This window comes from Vipera berus, assembly GCF_964194415.1.
Source record: "Vipera berus genome assembly, chromosome: 1".
In the NCBI taxonomy this organism is placed as follows: domain Eukaryota; kingdom Metazoa; phylum Chordata; class Lepidosauria; order Squamata; family Viperidae; genus Vipera; species Vipera berus.
Window position 1 is genome coordinate 204357034 of NC_138202.1, and position 19307 is coordinate 204376340.

The following is a 19307-nucleotide window of genomic DNA, read 5'->3' on the forward strand; positions in this document are numbered from 1 at the left end:
GATCAGAAAAATCAAACATAAATCTTGAAAGAAGAGGGTGGAAAATCAAGAAAAAGGTGTGGATGCATCCATGAAAACATCACAGACTGGGGTTGGTTTTACCATTACTTCAGTTTAGACCAATCTGGTTGAAAAAATACAAAAGAAAAACAATCTGGCTGTGCTTTCAAAGATCTGTGACAAACAGAAATCCAGTATGCTTCCTGTCAACTGAATTTCTGCCTGATGGACTGTTGTAAGGGGCCTAGGAGCATTCTCTAATTGAAACCGAATACCAAAGGAACTTGGGACTGATTCATGGATCATGCAGAAGTGAAACATAGGTTGCTTCATTTTAATTTAATATGGTACTTAAATCCAGCCATTGCCGCATCACACTTGTGTCAGAAGCACTAAGGCACTTCCAAGTTGAAAGGATTAGCCGGTGACATCACAGTTGCCCAAGGGATGCCCAGCTGGGGGCTCCTTTCATGTCCCTGGCATGAACGCTGGAGCCAAGAATGGGAGCTCACACGCCTTAAAGCAGCACTCGGATGTCAAATGCAAACTTGCTTAACCTCCAACCCAACTATTGTTGTGAAAACAATCCAAAAGCCAGACAAGATTTCATTGTAAGATTATTCTTGCTAGACAGAGGACAAAAATGAGGACTCTTTTGGTGGTATGTAATAATCATAACAATTGCTCTTCGATTCTCACTGCGTTCTGGCTTCTTCTCATTAGTCGTCTCTAATGTTTGGTTTCCATCACATTTCCATAAACTGTAATTATGTTTTGTTTGCAGGAGGTTCCCAAAAAAACCTCCACCATTCTTTGAATTTGGCTGGCTGAAGGCATGAGACCAGTTGCTGTGGTTTAATATATGACTCAGTTCAGAGTGTGAATCCAAACGCCAAGCCTTCATTAAGCAACCCATGACTTAGCAAGATATCCAACCAAGGTCTCTCATTATAACTCAGCAAAAAGGTTGTGCCTATGTTCCGTCTCTTGCCAGTCTCGACCCTATGGAACCGCAGAAGGATTTATTTCCAGGGATCCAAGCAGATCTGCCGTCATCTTTTCCTATTTCACTCCCGACTGTTTGGATTGCCTTGCAATACGTTCCTAATGCTCATTCCCACCACGCTTCTTCTACCCCGCACATGGTGGAAACCGTTCGCATTGAACCGGAAGCAAAGGTGCCCGTCGGGCGGCCCCGCCACTCTCGGGTTTCTTAACTCTGCTTGGCGGCGGCGGTTTAATTTCCTAGCTGCTCAAGATGGCGGCGGCCGTCTTTCGGAGGCACTGCTGCAACCGCTGGAGAAAGGAGGGGATAACTCCGCTGTTGCTGATGCTGTGGGGAGCCGCCGGCCTGGCGTCCATCCTTACGGTTGCGGCTTCCCTGGAGCCGGAGCCGGAAGCGATGGAGAGCGGCGTGGTGGAGCTGAGCGGGTCCAACTGGAGCCTCCTGCTGCAGGGCCAGTGGATGGTGGAATTGTGAGTCAACCAAGCCGGGTCGGGAAGGGCGCGCGCAAACTTTGGAAAGGGAATGCAAGGCAGAAGAGGGTGGACTACAGCCACCATCATCCCCAGCCAGTTTGGCTAACACGTTTGCAGGCAGGGCAGCGTAGAGTGCTCCTGCTGCAAGTCCGGATAGCTGACGTGGCGCTAATTTTGGGGCGTTGACTTCGGTCCTTCTGGCGTGATTGGCGTGGTCCTGCACCTAAATCGAATGCAATTCATAAACCTAGTTCAGGGGTCTTCAAACTTGGCCCTTTTATGACTTGTGGACTTCAACTCCCAGAATTCCTCAGGCAGGCACGCTGGCTGAGGAATTCTGGAAGTTGAAGTCCACAAGTCATAAAAGGGCCAAGTTTGAAGAAGACCCCTGACCTAGTTCATCCGTCTTAATTTTGGGGAGTTGGCTTTTTAGTAATAAAGTAAATGATTAAAGTGATAGGGTGTTTTTTTACAAAGCTTTTTTTGGTTTTAAGTCTTTTCCGATGGGCTTTAATTAAATCCAGTTTTTCCCAATCCAGTGTCTGCTCAATATATTAATAGGTCAAGTTAAAGAATTCCAGGCTTCTGGCCATACTGTTTGGTTCCGTTGTAGTTTATTCAAAAAACGTGAGTGTCCTTGCAGGAGTTATGCTACATTGCAAGTCATCCCAAAGGTGCTTTTTCAACTTTTTTTTTTGAAGATGTTTCGCTTCTCTTCCAAATAGCTTCTTCAGCTCTGAGCTGAATCAGAAGCTTCTTGAATGAGAAGCAAAACGTCTTCAAAGAAAAACAAGGTCCAATTGCCTCGTGGAATAGCACATTTGAGATAACTATGACCTGGATGACTAAAAATCTCCATAGACATACAGCTACATTGCAAGGTGATATTTGGTCTTTAATGCTAAACAACACTGGCTGCAGCATGCTAAAACCCTGCTAATGAATTGCTGCATATATGTAAAGGGCTGTTGCCAAACAATATTATGGTGTAATGTAATGGCCTAGTTCTCAAAATGTTTGAAGACAATGACTGAATTTGCACAACAAGCTGAACTCACAAACTAGTGATTATCTAGTGTATTGCATGAATGTCTACTATCATAGATATTCTTGGGAAGGACATGGTGAAAGAAAAAGAAGACATGCAGTTCAGGATAAGGGATTAGCTTTACAGTCCACAAATAGCTGTTATAGTGACAAAATCTTGCACGTGAAGAAGAATTGCTGTTGTGGCAGCCCCCAAATTAGATTAAATATGTTACACCAGTGTAATTCGGAAACAGCAAAAATATAGTATTCTAATACTTCTGTTGCTTTTTTTGTAACTTTTTCTGTGGGATGCTTGAAAAGTGACTGTGCACATAAAGCATTTCCTTTTTAATCATTAAAGCAGACATGTTTTATTTCCAGGTTTACAAGGCTGCTTCAAAAGGCAAGTACATACATAGCTATCTACAAGCATGTACATCCACAGCCGTTCTGCTTCCTTGGAAAATACAGAATGGCTGCACATGTATGACATAACAGCTAAGGGCATTTTCCATATTAGATCCATGAACTTGGGGGAGACATAGCTTCTTTTAGAAGCAGGAAATCAAATTGCTTCCTATCCACTCACTCATACTGAACACTCATTTTGAAAAATATGTACAGACTATTAAGTAGCCACTGTCAGCCTTTTTTATATGTGGTACAGTTATTTTTATTTGTGTACACAGATTATATGTCAGATGTGCATATAAAAGAATAGCTCTTATTTTAGATCTATAATATAAAAGACACCCTCCTCAAACAACAGTCAGATTCCGCTTAGTGTAACTCACCAGTGATCCATTGCCAAACAAATGAAGAAACCAAGAGATGCTTTGGTTCACAATTTGAATACCATGGGTATAAAGCAAAAGAGAAATACCACTGAAAGAGAAAGTATGTTCACCTCAGCTTAGCCTTCTCTTTTGGGTATGGATGAAATCCTAAGTTGTCCCGCAATGAAGCTTGTTTTCCCCCCCCCCCCTCTTAACACAAATGCATAGACTACTGCACGGTTTCACTGACCTGGTTCAGGGTATCATATGAATGAGAAATAGATTTGTGAAATGAAATGTAGAACTATTGAATGCACTATAATATATCATGAATAGGCGATCTTTTGACGGCTTCTGGCCTTAACATTTTTTGTGGAACTGCAGCATATTGGAAATGAAGTGAGTTAGGGATTTGAAAATACTGCTAAAATATCATAAAACCAGCTGTCAGAATTAGATTATATACTTTATAATGTAGGAAGTCCTACGTGTTTTAGCAGAAAATTAGCAGTTAAGCATCTCCAGGAGGGGCTTGCAAAATGTTCTGTCCCAGAATGTTCTGTGAAGCATAGAATACACTAAATAGCTTGTTTTAGGACTGGAACATTTCATGATGTCCTTACTTGATATGCAACAGTATAAAATCCTTACATAAGAAACACTGCATCACTTGTGAAGGTGGTTCTCCTTCCTCCAAATATATTTCTTGCAGAATAACTGTAAATGTGCATTTTCTGCAGCATACTTTCCCCTTTGGTTGGTTCCTTCTTGGCCAGAATAAATGTTTATGAAGTAATATATTAAGAATGTTTGCTGCCTAGAAAGTTTGTCTTTATTCCTGAAAGATTACATAATAGAAGGTGACTGCAAGAGATTGGCTGGTGTTAAATTCTATATTTTTTGAAAGAATTTTAAGAGCATTTGCTGTACTAATTAGTAGGATGTTATGCTGTGATGCTGTTGAGTTGTTCAGTTTTTTAATTGTGCTTGAACTTTGCTGTTAAAGAGCATAGGTGTGCTCTTGTGACTACTCACGTTATGCACTAAGTTTTTTCAGTCAGCATGCCTAACCCTGCAAACGTCTCCTTTAGAAAGAGTATCTCCTTCAAATAGCTATATAAGATCATTGATGAATACTGTGATCATATGTACTATTGAATAAATGAATTATAGGATCCAGGATGTACTGCTACATCAAAATGTTTTGAACTTCAAACATCCTGTTAGATTTCAAAGCAGCAGTACTAGTCTTGATAGAAATGTTATGACCACCTTAAAATACTCCCAAGTTTATAAACTGGTTGGATTGGTGTCAGACCACTTTTAGGAAGGTTGAAATAGTTTGTTTCCAATTCAAGACAATTATTTTCAGGTTGAAACATTTTGCACGCCCTACAGGTAATTCTTGACTTAACACCTTTCACTTAGCAACTGTTGGAAGTCAGCATGGAAAAAAGTAAGTTATAACTTGCACTTATGACCATCACAGCATCATGATCCAAAATCGGGTGCTTTGTAAATGGCATGTATTTATGATGGTTAAAGCATCCTAGGGTCACATGATCATCATTCATGACCTTCCTGGGGGAGAGGGGTGTTCCAAGAAGCAAACTCAGTAGGGGAAGCCAGATTCCTTTAATGGCCACAATGAGCTTAGCAATAAACCTTCTGGTCCCAATAGTGGTTGTAAGTCGAGAACTGCCTGTATATAATTTGGCCTACAGCAGAGTAGGTGCTGGATTAACGTAGAGGTTGGACAACATTTTCATTGGTTTTACTTCAGTCACTGCTGTGTCGATAATCTGTGAGATTGAACCAATTGGATTTTTGACATTGAATGTTGAAAAAAATAGTATTGCTTGGTATGGGGTGAATTTGGAGAATAGAATAATTGCGGGAGTGTAATATTGGCATTCTCACTGCTTTTTGATGCAGTATTATGGTAGAAAAAGATGAAATCCAGGTTGCATTGCAGAATTCTTAAAATGAAAAACATTAAGAGTTGAAAATATCTTGTAAGTTTGAAAGTATTGTTACAACTTTCTCTGAACTTGAAAGTGTTCTAAGATCATAAAGGATATGTTTTGTGCTCAGATTTCTTAGAAATATGTAGAAAAATTCTGGTATAGTCAGAACAGCCTGTTTGGAACTCAAAAGCAAAAGATTCTGGACAATTTTGAATTCAAAATATTTTCCCCTTGTTTTTTCTCTCTTAACTGTTGCCAAAAAAAATTGATAAATTGGAAGCCACCTTAGAAGATAATGAAGTCAGTTCATGCTTATATCGTACTGTCACTTTCCTTAGCTATGCCCCGTGGTGTCCTGTCTGTCAGCAAATGGAATTAGCGTGGGAAACTTTTGCAAGAAATAGCAAGGAACTTGAACTCAGTGTGGGCAAGGTTGATGTCACTCGAGAACCAGGTAAGTAATGAATAATCACTAAGAACAAAAATCAGTGTAAGTACCGTAATTGCTTTTTAAAAAATTGTGAACAGAATATTAAGTCTTAATGTTATTAGCCCAAATTTAGATTAAGTTCCCCCAACCTCTGCTAGATGTCTGATATGATCCCAGATCAGTGTAGTCAGCACCCATGCTCACTGGGGATAATCCGCGTTGTTGGCATATAGTCCAGTGGATCTGGATGATGACATAGTGCAAAGGTGTCAAACTCAATTTCATTGAGGGCCGCATCAGCATTGCAGTTGCCCTCAGGGGGCCGGGTGGGTATGGCCAGGGTGGGCGTGGCCTACTGGGTGGGCATGGCTAGAGTGCGTATGGCCTACTGGGTGGGCATGGCCAGCTCTACATCGTTCGCATCAAGGGTGCCTATGGGGGCCTGGGCAGGAGTGGGACAGATCTGAGGGTCTCTGGCAGGAGGAGGGTCTCTGGGCCAGAGCCAAGGCAGTGGGGGCCGTTCCCTCACTGTTTCCAGGATGGCTTCGCGGGCCACATGAAACCACTTTGTGGGCCGGATCTGGCCCCCGGGCCTTGTGTTTGACATGTCTGACATAGTGACTAAAGCTGCTTTGGATATTAGGACTATTGTGTGAGATAGTCCTCGACTTCCCGTAATGGAACCCGATCATTATGGTCACAAGTCATGATGTCATTAAGTGAAGCGTCCACAATATTGCCTCACTTAACGACCCCTACCACTGCTCTCCCGTTAAATGGAGCATGGGATGCTTCAGGTGAGTGAGGCCCTGGGAGGCCTAATGCAGGCCCAGGAATGGCACTCCAAGCTGTCCCCCATTCTCTGTGGCACCCTGTGATCTGCTTAACAGGAGATCAGGGGTAAGGGTCATTAACTGAGAGTTAACCTTGGGTTCCTGTAGGCTTTTGGCCTGCTTCCCACCCCACTATGCCTCACACCCTCCTCCCCACCTTTTGTTGATATGCAGAGCTCAAGCTCACATTGAGAAAGGAGGGCCAGGCTGCTTTGCCCCTTAGCATTCCTAGACTGTTTTAGCTCCATCCCAGAAGCAAGCACCATTTTCGGAATGGCCTCGATTTTTTTAAAAAAAATCTCTGAAAATGTATTTATAGCTTCTGTAATAAGTAGAAGAAGCTCACCCAGTGAAGTCCATAAAAACTTGCTGTTCCAGAGGTTTTTTAATGTAAAAAAGGAATTTAAAAATCAATTCCAAAGCGATTAAGAAACAAGGAACGGTTGAACTTTGAATCCTTAAAGTTTATATTACAACTATGAGTGTAGTTGTAATCCATCGACTTCTAGTCACTCGGCTCACAAGCAAGCCTCAAAAATATTGGCTCCTGCCATCTACTCATGAGAAGCAGTTGTGTAGAGTCCAATTGTGGACTTATCTTGAGAGCTCTCCTTTCTCTTGAGTGATTTTGCCAGTCTGAATCCCATATCTGGCCAAGGATTTCAGCTATAATGTCCTGTTTCTTCAGGAACATCTTCATCTTCGTCATGGCCTTACTGGAACCTTTTTTAAAAACCATATTAACCCTATTGTAGGGTCTATGCTGATTTATGCATTACCTGTCTCAAAACAATTTTTGAGAGGGAAGAATCACCGGTACCAGTAAAAAAAAAAAGTTTTTATTTGGCATGACTTAAGTCAGAAAAAGTACTCTTTTCCCAAGATACTTCTGGACTATCTGTGAGCTAAAAGCTTGTGCGCTTGGCCAAAATTTGCTCATGGATATTTTAAAATTACCCTTGAATGTTTCTGAAATGTGCTAAGACAAATTCTTTTCTGCCAGTATTTGGGACTCCTCTCTCTTTCTCTTGTTTTCCTTCAGTGCCTGACCTCTTTAGTTATAATTCACATTTGTATCAGTAGTGGTTAAGGCAGGGGTGTCAAACTCAATTTCATTGAGGGCCGCATCAGCATTGCGGTTGCCCTCAAGGGGCCAGGTGGGTGTGGTCAGGGTGGGCGTGGCCTACTGGGTGGGCGTGGCTAGAGTGCGTATGGCCTACTGGGTGGGCATGGCCAGCTCTACATCGTTCGCATCAAGGGTGCCTATGGGGGCCTGGGCAGGACAGATCTGAGGGTCTCTGGCAGAAGGAGGGTCTCTGGGCCAGGGCCAAGGCAGTGGGGGCCGTTCCCTCACTGTTTCCAGGATGGCTTCGTGGGCCGCATGAAACCACTTCGCGGGCCGAATCCGGCCCCCGGGCCTTGTGTTTGACATGTCTGGGTTAAGGGGATCCAAAAGAGACCAAATGGGTTCTTATTGTTCATGTAAAGCCATGGAAGGTTGCCAACTCCCACAAAATGTGTAGAATATGAAAATGAGCTCTTAATTATAAAGTGTTTATTAGGTGATGATTATGTGTAAGAAGCAAGATTATAAGTACTATTTAAAACAAGTATCTGTTCTCCTCAGGTGTAAGTGGCCGTTTCTTAGTCACTACTCTTCCCACTATTTACCAGTAAGTTTATATTTTAATTACTCTGAAAATAGTTGTTGTTTTACAATTGTCATTCAAAATGTTTCCTTTTGTATGTGTGGCAGAATAAAATATATGATGAAGCTAAGGAAAAATTGCCCATCTATATCGGGGCTTTTCAACCTTTTCATTGATTATATCACTTTTAGGATATGCAAGATCCAAGTACCACCAGTCTCTAGCAAGGTGTCAAAAACTTGATGACCAAAAAAAAAAGGTGATGAAGTACAGGTAGTCCTCAACTTACAACAGTTCGCTTAGTGACTGTTCGAAGTTACAGTGGCACTGAAAAAAGTGCCCCCCCCAAGCCACAGCCGAGCAAGTCACCTGCCTGCCTGCCCGGCGGCGCTCTTCCTCCTGTCCGAGGTTTTCATTGTTATGAGCATTTCTGTTGAGGATTGGCAGCGGGGGTGAGGTTGGGGTGTTTGGTTTTTATTCCCCCCGTCTGCTGGGTGGTTGCAGCAGGTTTTGGTCACTTCACATGACCCTGGGACACTGTGACCATCATAAATATGAATTAATTGCCAAGCATCTGAATGTAAATCACAAGACCCTGGAGACGCTGCAACATTCCAGCTGATCAGCGCTTCTTCTGGGCTCAGAAGCGCCAGGATCAGCGCCGAGCTCCAGCTGGAGACTGGCGCTGATCCTGGTGCTTCCACTGAGCCCTGACAGCCCCGAAGAAGTGCTGATCCTGGTGCTTCCGCTGGGCCCTGCAGCTCCAGCCGTCTCTCGCTCAGGCTTGTGCAGTGCTTCCACCAGTGCAGCTCATTCCCCTCCCCCGCTACCACTTTTCTAGGATGGTCATGTACCCCCTGCCAGGTGCCAATGTACCACAGGCGGTACCTGTACCACTGGTTGAAAAGCCCTGATCTATATGTCCATTGCAATCTGGAAAAGCAGAGGAAACTTCAAAAAAGTTACCTTGGGAGCCCCAATCTTTTTATTTTGATGAGTGTTGGGAACATGTTGTAAGCATTGTGAAAAAAATAGTTGTTGGAATGTGGGGGGCCTTGCCTATTTGTAGAATAATTCTTTTGGTGGATCTAAGCAGTTACAAAATATATTGTGACCAGAATGCTGCTTTCATAACAAAGTTTATACAAGCCATTTGATACCCAACTGCATTCTAGGAAGTGAACATGATGCTAGAGATTAGTGTTTTGGAGAATGCCAGCTTCCCATTTTTAAAAAGTTCAGATACTTTTATTTTTTTTTTGCAATTTAAAGAGTCAAATGAATAGAGACACTAATAGGAGATGAGGAAGTTTTCCATAGTTGCCATTTTGGACACATGGTATTTATGGGCAAATAGAAAGGACGCGGTGGCTCAGTGGGTTAGGACGCTGAACTTGTCGATCGGAAGGTCGGCAGTTTGGCGGGTCGAATCCCGAGTGCCGCGTAGCAGAGTGAGCGCCTGTTACTCGTCCCAGCTTCTGCCAACCTAGCAGTTCGAAAGCATGTAAAAATGCAAGTAGACAAATAGGGACCACTACGGTGGGAAGGTAACAGCGTTCCGTGCTAGTCATGCCGGCCACATGACCACGGAGACGTCCTCGGACAAGCGCTGGCTCTTCAGCTATGAAACGAAGATGAGCACCGGCCCCTAGAGTCGGAAACGACTAGCACACATGTGCGGGGGAACCTTTACCTTTACCTTTTTACTAGAAAGGATTACCCCCCAGTAGAAAGCAAGATGTTTCAGTTTGAGAAGAAAATTATGAACTAAACAGGGAGTTTTCTGCTGTCCTTCTTAATATGGATAATGTGAGCCTGCTGTGACTGGAAAATAAGGTAGTAATGTGTCATAGACCACTAGCAATTTGTCATAAACCACAATGGAATTCACTGCATTACTTCAATATCTCTCCCTGCAATTAGGTCCAGTGGTTTTTATTAATCAGATTACTTGGATTAACTAGAAAAAATGGGCAGCATAGTAAATTCAGGCTGTTCCTGGGTTTATATACTTCAATATCCTTTGGAAAATACTAGTTAGATTTTTGGCCCAGAAGAAACTTGCTATGATAGCTACCCCAAACAAGTAATTGGATGATTGAGTTGTAATAAGAATAAAAGGAACTTTTTCTTGTTTTCCCCTGAATATATCTTCTTTATTCCTTTCTTCTCTTACTTATTTTCATCTTCTTTCCCCCCTGCCTTCCAATTCCCCAAGTGGAATAATAGCCTTAAGGATGCAGAGAAAAATAGTATAAGAAGGATCTGGTTCTCTGTAAAACTTGTTAATTTGCATGATTGCTGCTCTTGGAGAGCAACAAGATGTTATATGCTATAGCGTAACTATACTTTAATCTGTTTTCAGTGCAAAGGATGGAGCTTTTCGCAGATATCGTGGCTCAAAGACATTGGAGGATCTTGAGAGTTATATCCTGGAGAGGAAATGGGAAAGTATAGAACCTGTGGCAGGATGGAAATCTCCCTCATCTTTAATGTAATTATATTGCAATATCATGTCCCAGATTGGAATTTTATCCTAGGTTAAATGCAGCCTTAGCTGAAAATAGCAATATTGTTGAATATTGTTGGCACTTTTTAACTTTCAGGGTGACTTATTGTGGTAGTCAATGTTTCAGCCCTATAGGGATGCGGTGGCTCAGTGGGTTAGGACGCTGAGCTTGTCGATCAGAAGGTCGGCAGTTTGGCGGGTCAAATCCCGAGTGCCGCGTAACAGAGTGAGCGCCTGTTAACTCGTCCCAGCAGTTCGAAAGCACGTAAAAATGCAAGTAGAAAAATAGGGACCACTACGGTGGGGAGGTAACAGTGTTCCGTGCGCCTTTGGCGTCTAGTCATGCCGTCCACATGACCACGGAGGCAAGCGCTGGCTCTTTGGCTTTGAAACGGAGATGAGCACCGGCCCCTAGAGTCGGAAACGACTAGCACGCATGTGTGGGGGAATCTTTACCTTTACCTATGTTTCAGCTCTACCATCTACTGGTAGAGATTGTCCACTGCTTTTAGGATTATAGGAAGGTAATTACTTTGCATTCAATTTTGAACTGTAGTTTTTAGGGAATAAAAACCACAGAAGTTGATAATTGGTTGTGATGATGACATATGGAATATATGCAAAGTTGTTGCAGTATTTAGAGGGCACCTGTAGAGTACAGCTTAGTGAACATTGCTATAAGATCTTGTGTGAAGTATATTATGATAAAGATTTTCTGTATAAATCTGCATGAAACAGTATGATGAAATTTGATAATTTGGTTTTACTAATACATTCTGCAACTATTGTAAAGGTTGGTTAGAGAAACACCACCACTTTCCTTTTATTTCCATACGTAAATTATTGTGTCTCTTGATCAAGTAACATGAAAAATAATAGTAGTCCTAGAACAAATGGGAACACACTTTTTCAAACTTTAATTATTTTTTTAGTGATCATGTTTATATTGATTCTTACTAGGATGTATGGAATGGCAGGACTCTTCCATTTATCTGGATGGATCAGAGTAAGTAAGCAATATGTGTCTTACATAAAGCAGAAAAACTTTCTACCTGATCTGTGTTTTTAAAAGATCCATCATATTCCCCAATAATCATACAGCTTGTGTTGCTTATACAATATGGAAAGAATATTTTGTTGTTGTTGTTGTTGTTAGTTGCGAAGTCGTGTCCGACCCATCGCGACCCTATGGACAATGTTCCTCCAGGCCTTCCTGTCTTCTACCATCTTCTGGAGTCCATCTAAGCTCACGCCTACTGCTTCAGTGACTCCATCCAGCCACCTCATTCTCTGTCGTCCCCTTCTTCTCTTGCCCTCAATCTTTCCCAGCATTAGGCTCTTCTCCAGTGAGTCCTTCCTTCTCATTAGGTGGCCAAAGTATTTGAGTTTTAGCTTCAGGATCTGGCCTTCTAAAGAGCAGTCAGGGTTGATCTCCTCTAGGACTGACCGGTTTGATCGCCTTGCAGTCCAAGGGACTCGCAGGAGTCTTCTCCAGCACCATAGTTCAAAGGCTTCAATTCTTTGGCGCTCAGCCTTTCTTATGGTCCAGCTTTCACTGCCATACATTGCAACTGGGAAGACCATAGCCTTGACTATACGCACTTTTGTTGACAGGGCGATGTCTCTGCTTTTTAGTGTGCTGTCTAGATTTGCCATGGCTTTCCTCCCGAGGAGCAAGCGTCTTTTAATTTCTTGGCTACAGTCCCCATCTGCAGTGATCTTGGAGCCCAGGAAAATAAAATCTGGAAAGAATATAGATCAATATTAATGCTGATCAAACCTATCCATGGAAAAAGTTTGTACTTCTAAAACCTTGGTTCAAATTGTGATAAATAATTGAAATTTTGTAAATTTCATGATGGGATGCCAGATTTCAACATGGTTGCATGTCAACACTCCATATTCTGCCATATTGGTAACAATTCCAACAGAGATTTATAAACAGTTTTTTAAATTAAGTATATAATCCATAAATTTCCATTTAGAAGATGTTAAATAAATTATTGTAAGTCTTAAACATACAGAAGAAAACACATAGTTGCTGTTTACCTGTATTTATTTAGACAATGGTATTAGTTGTATTCAGAAATAAAAGTTCTAACCAACAGTTGGAATGTTAAGCAGAACAATAAACCAGCAAGACTCAGTTCTTCTGAGTAGGCTCACAGTATCTACTGGCTTTATGTATGTAAAGATGCTGTGTTTTTATGTAAGTACGTAAGCTTTAAAATCAGAATAATATTCTGTATTGATGAGTGTGAACTGTGTCTTGTGAGAAATTATTTTGTTCAATAAATGGAATTAGTTCCATCAACAGTTGTTGGCAACTTAAAACCTGCAGGGCATACCTCATCTGAAAATTAATGTTAAAAAAATGGAAAAACATAGTAATCTATAGTTTAAAAAAAAACCCTCAAATCTGAGCCATAGGTACACATCCCAGCTGGCACTACCTAATACCCACAGAAGAAATAGTGTTATGAAAGATATTGATTTTGTAAATGATTTATGTGAAATTGATTCAAACCTCTTAAAGTAAAAATGAAACAAAACTGTATGCTTCTGTAATTACATTTTGAGAATTTATGAGGATTTGACGATATATTGCTCACGTCATTCCAAAGAATAACTGGTAGATAACGGAACGACAGTTTCAATTCAAGTTATGTTTCTGTTGCAGCAAATCCACAACTATTTTACTGGCACTCTTGGAATTCATATTTGGGTTTCTTATGCCATCTTCATATTAGCCACCCTTCTGATCGGTCTTATCTTGGCTTTGGTAAGAAAACAGTTTTTATACTCTTAAACCAGAATGTACAAAAATGGGAATAATAATGTATGGATAACGACAGCAAATGGCATCATCTCAAGAATTCATTGTAGATCAAGAAGATATTGGTATTCCTACTGAATTGGGGAATTGTGGAAAAAAAATTCATGGTGGATCAAATCATTCTATGGTGTCAGAGAAAATAGTAATCAAGAACTTCTATTTTTTCTGGTGCTCTTGAGTAGACCTCAAGAGAATGGTAGACAATTATCTCTCATACTATTGATCAACATTCTCTTGAGGTCTACTTTTTATCATCTAAGTGATCCTGGTCTGTGCTATCTTGACTTATAATGCTCAAGAGAAATTAGTATTGCATATGTTAATAAATTTTTGAAAAGAAACATTGCTGTCAAAGATGTAAAGTTTAATCTTTAATCTTAATTTTATGATGAATTTTGGCGCATTAAACTTGGGATTTAGCAAAGGATAATCTTATATAAACTGAAGGAAACTTTATCTTCTTGATAGCAAGGAGTAGATTTATTATAAATTATTTAATCTATTTTTGAAATATCTTTATATTCTAAAAGTGAAAAGATGGAGCAGCATGTTTCTATGGTTTAAATATAAGCAGAAATTGAGGTTTAGATTAACCTATATTGATATCAAATATGTTTTTGTATTAGTTTTACCTTTTAAATTTGTTTAATTTGATCATTACAGTATATGTAGCTTCTTTTGTATTATATACGCACTGGTGTATTTTGTTGCTGTAGTTAGACACCACCAATTAAAATATCACTAGAAAAAATTATAGTCTAGAACTTCTATATACTGCTAGAGAGAACAATAGATCAGAACCTGGTTAAGTATTCTGAAAAGTCCTGGTTTATCTGATTTAGAAATTTAGAAATTAGAGATTGTAAAAAAATGCATTTAGAGAGGGCTTTGATCTATGGCCTTCTTTAGCATAGCTCATGACCTTCATTGGTAAAAAAAAAGATATTTTGCATTGAAGTGCAACATAATTACAAACCACTCAAACTTCAGTAATGTTGGCTATTTGACCAGATTTGAAATTCCCTAGGTTAGTTTTGTACTTTTTTCTTTCTTTCTTTCAGATACTTGTTTTGCTTATAGACTGCTTGTGTCCAGCTAAGTCCAAAGAAGAAAGTTTTGGTATGTACATATAATGAAGGATAATGCTAGTGCTTATAATGTTTGCTTGTTTAAACAAATATATAGTTTCCCAGAAAGAACTTGACAGCAAACAGAAAAAAAAATAGTACACTAAAAGAGCCGCTTTAAAACAAACAATAAGCAACTTCCGGTTTGCCGCAGACGCTTGGAAGCCTAACTCCGTCTTCTACGTCTGATTTCGCTTTGCTGGGAGACCCTGAAAAGGGTCGAAAGTCACCCGTTAGGGACGACGAGCAAGGAAGGGACCCCCCCACTTGATCGCGGGAGGGCAGCAGCCCTTCCACTCGATCCGGGGCAGCCCTCCAAACTGGTGGAGGAAAGACCGTCCATAACAATATGGCCCATCATTAGGCTGCAGACAGCCGAAGTCAAATTCACCATCAAGCACTTCGAAAGCAACACGGATGAAACTGGGTGAGATTTGATCTTTTTACCCTGAGTACCTTCTTTTCCTGTAAAAGCTGCTTGAAATATCTATCCCCCTGTGAGGAGAGAAGGAAGGGAATTTCTATCCTACCCTCTAAGAATAGCGGCGCCTGATCAAAGCATTAAAAAGAACAATTTTAATCTAATTGGATTTATATATTTCTGAAACTTGGGGACCAAAAATTTTCCTACTTTTACTGGAGACTCTTGTTTTTATGTACAAAAAAGAAATAAAATTGGAAAAAGGATTAGAAAAAATTTGTACTTAAAAAACCTTAAATGGCGTCAGTGACATCTTGTGGTGAAGTTTGGTATTACAATTTGTTATTTCCTAAAAGAAGCCCAGACCTTAGATAAGACTTTCCTGACCTTGGCACCACCTGTGAGAGACTTAGCTGTAAGAGAACAGCTGGGCAGCATAATTGGCCTACTTGAACTGTGAATGTAAACCTTTACTGACTTTTGCTTGACAAACAACTTTTACTAGAAAGACTATTTATAAACATGTGAAAGAGATGGATGAAGACCAGGAAAAGATTCTTTTCATGCTGAAAGCAATACATGAAGCCATTCTTTCAGCCTGTGATAAAATAAGACCTAAAATAAAAGATCAAGACGCCAGTTGAGATATAAAAATCCAAACTTTGACTACAACCAAAGAACCAACAACGCAGAAGATATCAGAAGAAGTGGGACAATCAAATATTAAGACAGAGGACTCAATTGAACAATAAATATAGCTGATGGAAAATCCAGGAAAGGAAATGACAACATTGAAAATGGAAATGACTTTCTATATAAAACAGAAGAAATTTGAGAAAGAAGAACAGAGCGAATTGAAGACAAATATATCGGAGCAAGCATGGGGGACTGGAATAACAGGGAGACAATTTAATGAATACAAATGGGCTAGTCCTTCCAATCAAATGGTCTCCTTTATTTCAAATAACATATATAAGAACAGAGGGAGATCTATTTGACAATCTAAAAGTACTGATGGAAGCCTAATTGGCAAAGGAAGAAAGCCAGAATAAGGTTGAAGAAAATTGGGGTTTTGACTTGTTAGAGGGGATTTCATAGTATCAATTAGAGGGTTAAAGGGAGATGTTGAGATAAGGGGAATTTTGGCTATTAGACTTAAAATACTTGGAAATCAGTTGAAAATAAGGATTTTATCTGTTTAATATTTAAAAATTAGACCTAAAAGGGAAAAGAAAATTAATTATTATGAATATATTTGAGTTATTAATTAACCCAGGTAATATATATAATGGTTTTGATTTATTAAAGGGGATAGTGTATTATTAAGTAGATGATTTAATATGGTGGGCAATAGGTAACTTTTAGGAAATTAAGATATGTATAAGCCAAAAACTTATTGATAAATGTAATAATGATGTTTTTATTGAGTTGATATAATTAGAACTGTACTAGCTTGAATATGAGACATTAAATGTTAAGGAAAAAAGAGAAGAAATATCTGATGTAACCTGAGATTTGCACTAAAGATTTTGTTACTGAACTATTGGTTAACCCAGTCACCACATTGCTTTTCAAATACCCAAATGTAAAATTGGAAAATTAATAAAACATTATAAAAAAACCAAACAAACAATAAGCTACACTGAGGTCCTGATAACATTTGCATTCATCTACTAACCACACATCGCCAGGTCCATCAACATCTTGGCCACAGGTAAAGCCAGGTCTTCACTGTTTTCCTGCAAGCCAACTGGGCCAGGGCCATCTATGTCTCCAACAGGAGGCTGTTCCATAAGACAGGCACCATGATAGAGAAGACATGCTTCCAAGACCCCACCAGACAACACTTTTACTGAGGGGACCTGGAGCATGCCCAGCTTGTCAGTTTAGTAGGAGGGTGGAAACCACTGGGGATAAGCGGCACCACAAGTAATCTGGCCTCGTGCAACGTAGGGCTTTAAACTGACAACCAGTACCTTGAATTTCATCTGGAAGCCTACTAGGAGCCAAGGGCCAAGGCAGCTCATGCAGCTGTGGTGTTGCATGGGCACACCAAGATGCACCAACTAGCGCCCATGCTACCACATTCTGGACCACCTGCAGCTTACCAACAAGGGCAACCCCATACAAAGCACTTTGCAATAGTCCAATGCACTCTACGTGTAAGTAGAACACATTTTCAAATAGTATGGAAATATGCCACTGTGAATAATGGCCTATTTTGAGTATTCCCTTAATTTCAACTCTGATAAATAAACCTTGTCACTGGGTTCAGACACCATGCTGAATCATAATGAATTTGTTTTGGCCTAACTTGTATATATCCAGATGTTATAGTCTGTAAGAAGTTCAACACAGAGGTAAGACGTTTGGGGAAATGAATCACAAGGGCTAGATCTGAAAGCTGGCACTTTGTAGCTTAACAAAATATTCCATTTGTACAAAAAAAAAGTACTAGCTCTTCTTTCCTCAATTCTTTTACATCAGATTCCGTAGATCCTGATGAGAATAAAATAGAAGATCAACAGCAAATATTGGAGCTTTCAGCGGGGGACAAAATTCCAGAAAAGGGTTTGTCTGTTGGAGAAAATGAAGAAGAGGGAGACGATGAGTCTCAGCCCAATTCCTCAGATGACTCAGCAGTTGAAGGATGTGAGGGAGAAAATGATTTAGAGCCCTTTGAATCTGACAAGTCAGAGGAGACATCCTTAAGACAACGTAAAAATCAGATGGAGCCTGAACTATAGTGAAAGTAATTGAGTGTACACTCTTTAAGTGGACCAAAGAAGATGGCAGCTGAAGCCAAATATTTGACTTACAAACTATTGCAGCTAAATCTGGGCTGACTGCTAGAAAGCAACTGTTTATTTTTAGGGTCAATATTTTGAATGTAAAATATGAGCAATGTTGAAATCAGAGACATGACAATCAAACAACCATGTTGAGCTCAAGAATAGGTAAGAGGTTTTAAATTGTATCAGCCGTACCATAAACTGTATGAAGTGGTCATTCTATACAACTGCAAATTTTCTGTGTTGCAAGAAAAGATTTTTGGGGGGCTTGCTGGTACAAGTTAATTCCAAAATGTATAATTGAAGACAAAAAACTAGAGGACTGACAACAGCTTTAAGACAGTAATAAGGTTTTACTGTTTGATATGCTTGAACAGATAACTCAGTTTATAGCTTTCACAGGTCTTTGGCCCCAATTACCTAAGGCACTTCCTACAGGCTTCAGAGCTGTAATATGATGTGTATTTCAGGGGTGATCATAGTATAACAAGAGCTATGTTTACAATATAGTTTACAAGCTGCAAGGTTTTACTTTCAGCACACTTTCTTGAAAGCCAGTAAGAGATTTTTAAGTATGGATGTGGCTTTCTTACAACAATCAGTTTCATATCCATTGTCCCAATATTAATCTGTTAGGTAAATATCACGATATCTGATTTGTTGGCCATATTTAGGTTTCTTTGGATCAACACTGCTTTGATGTAACATTAGTTCCTTTATGTATTTCAATTCATTTGACAATGCAGGAGAAGACGGAAAAAAATGTCACTGCCAATTTCTTAATGTAAACAGAAAGTCTGGATGCATAAATTGCCTGTTAATTTATCCTCAATAATCAGAGTATTTATTCAGTCCCATAGTTGTCAAAGTTCTATATAGTGTAAATATGTAAAGTAATATAAGTATCAGTATTCCCTTGTAAGGTTATTCAAGTGTTGAATGTGTTATGATGAAATAGGTTTATCAAAGAAGCAACTCAGAACAGTGTTATTTCCCTTTGTTTTTAGAGACAATTATTTTCAATGGTATCCAGAGAATTAAAATGAATGTCAGGATCATTGCTGAACATGCTATTCAACTTTCAAGTTGAGAAATATCTTAAGCCTAAGAAATGATAGGCTCAGATGAAAGCAGTAAAAATAAAGTACTATATTTGCTTTATGCGCATGCTGTCATAATATTTGTCAGTTGTGTCCTCTGTTGATTAGAACTATTATTTTCAAGTTTTTGTTAACTTTTTATTGCACTAAAATGACTCCTAACATCTATACAATTTGCTTATTAAAAGACCTTTTTAAACAAGTTTTAGTAAAACTATCCATTGCACTTTGTTAATATTACAGGACAAATAGATTTAAGTGCTGGGGGGGGGGAAGAAGCATTTAGAAGCAAATAAATATTTAAGTGTACATACCTAACCTGCTGTGGCAATACTTATAAAAAAATGCATGCTTGAGAA

General features: G+C 39.7%; 1 protein-coding gene across 2 annotated transcripts; it reads left to right on the plus strand.

Moving 5' to 3' along the window:
• Positions 1-1258: 1258 nt before the first annotated feature.
• Positions 1259-19009, plus strand: TMX4 (thioredoxin related transmembrane protein 4; the record flags this gene model as incomplete). 2 transcript variants are annotated; one of them, XR_014025712.1, is made up of 9 exons in its annotated part: positions 1259-1476; positions 5590-5705; positions 8142-8187; positions 10529-10657; positions 11633-11678; positions 13353-13454; positions 14570-14627; positions 17544-18013; positions 18856-19009. XR_014025712.1 is itself a non-coding variant. In XM_081322073.1 (8 exons), 8 exons carry the CDS (start codon positions 1259-1261, stop codon positions 17801-17803), a joined length of 975 nt encoding a protein of 324 aa, XP_081178199.1. In that variant the 3' UTR covers positions 17804-19009. The 2 variants fall into 2 exon arrangements, 1 of the variants encoding a protein (XP_081178199.1); XM_081322073.1 differs by having other exon boundaries at positions 17544-19009.
• Between the last annotated feature and the right edge of the window lie 298 nt (positions 19010-19307).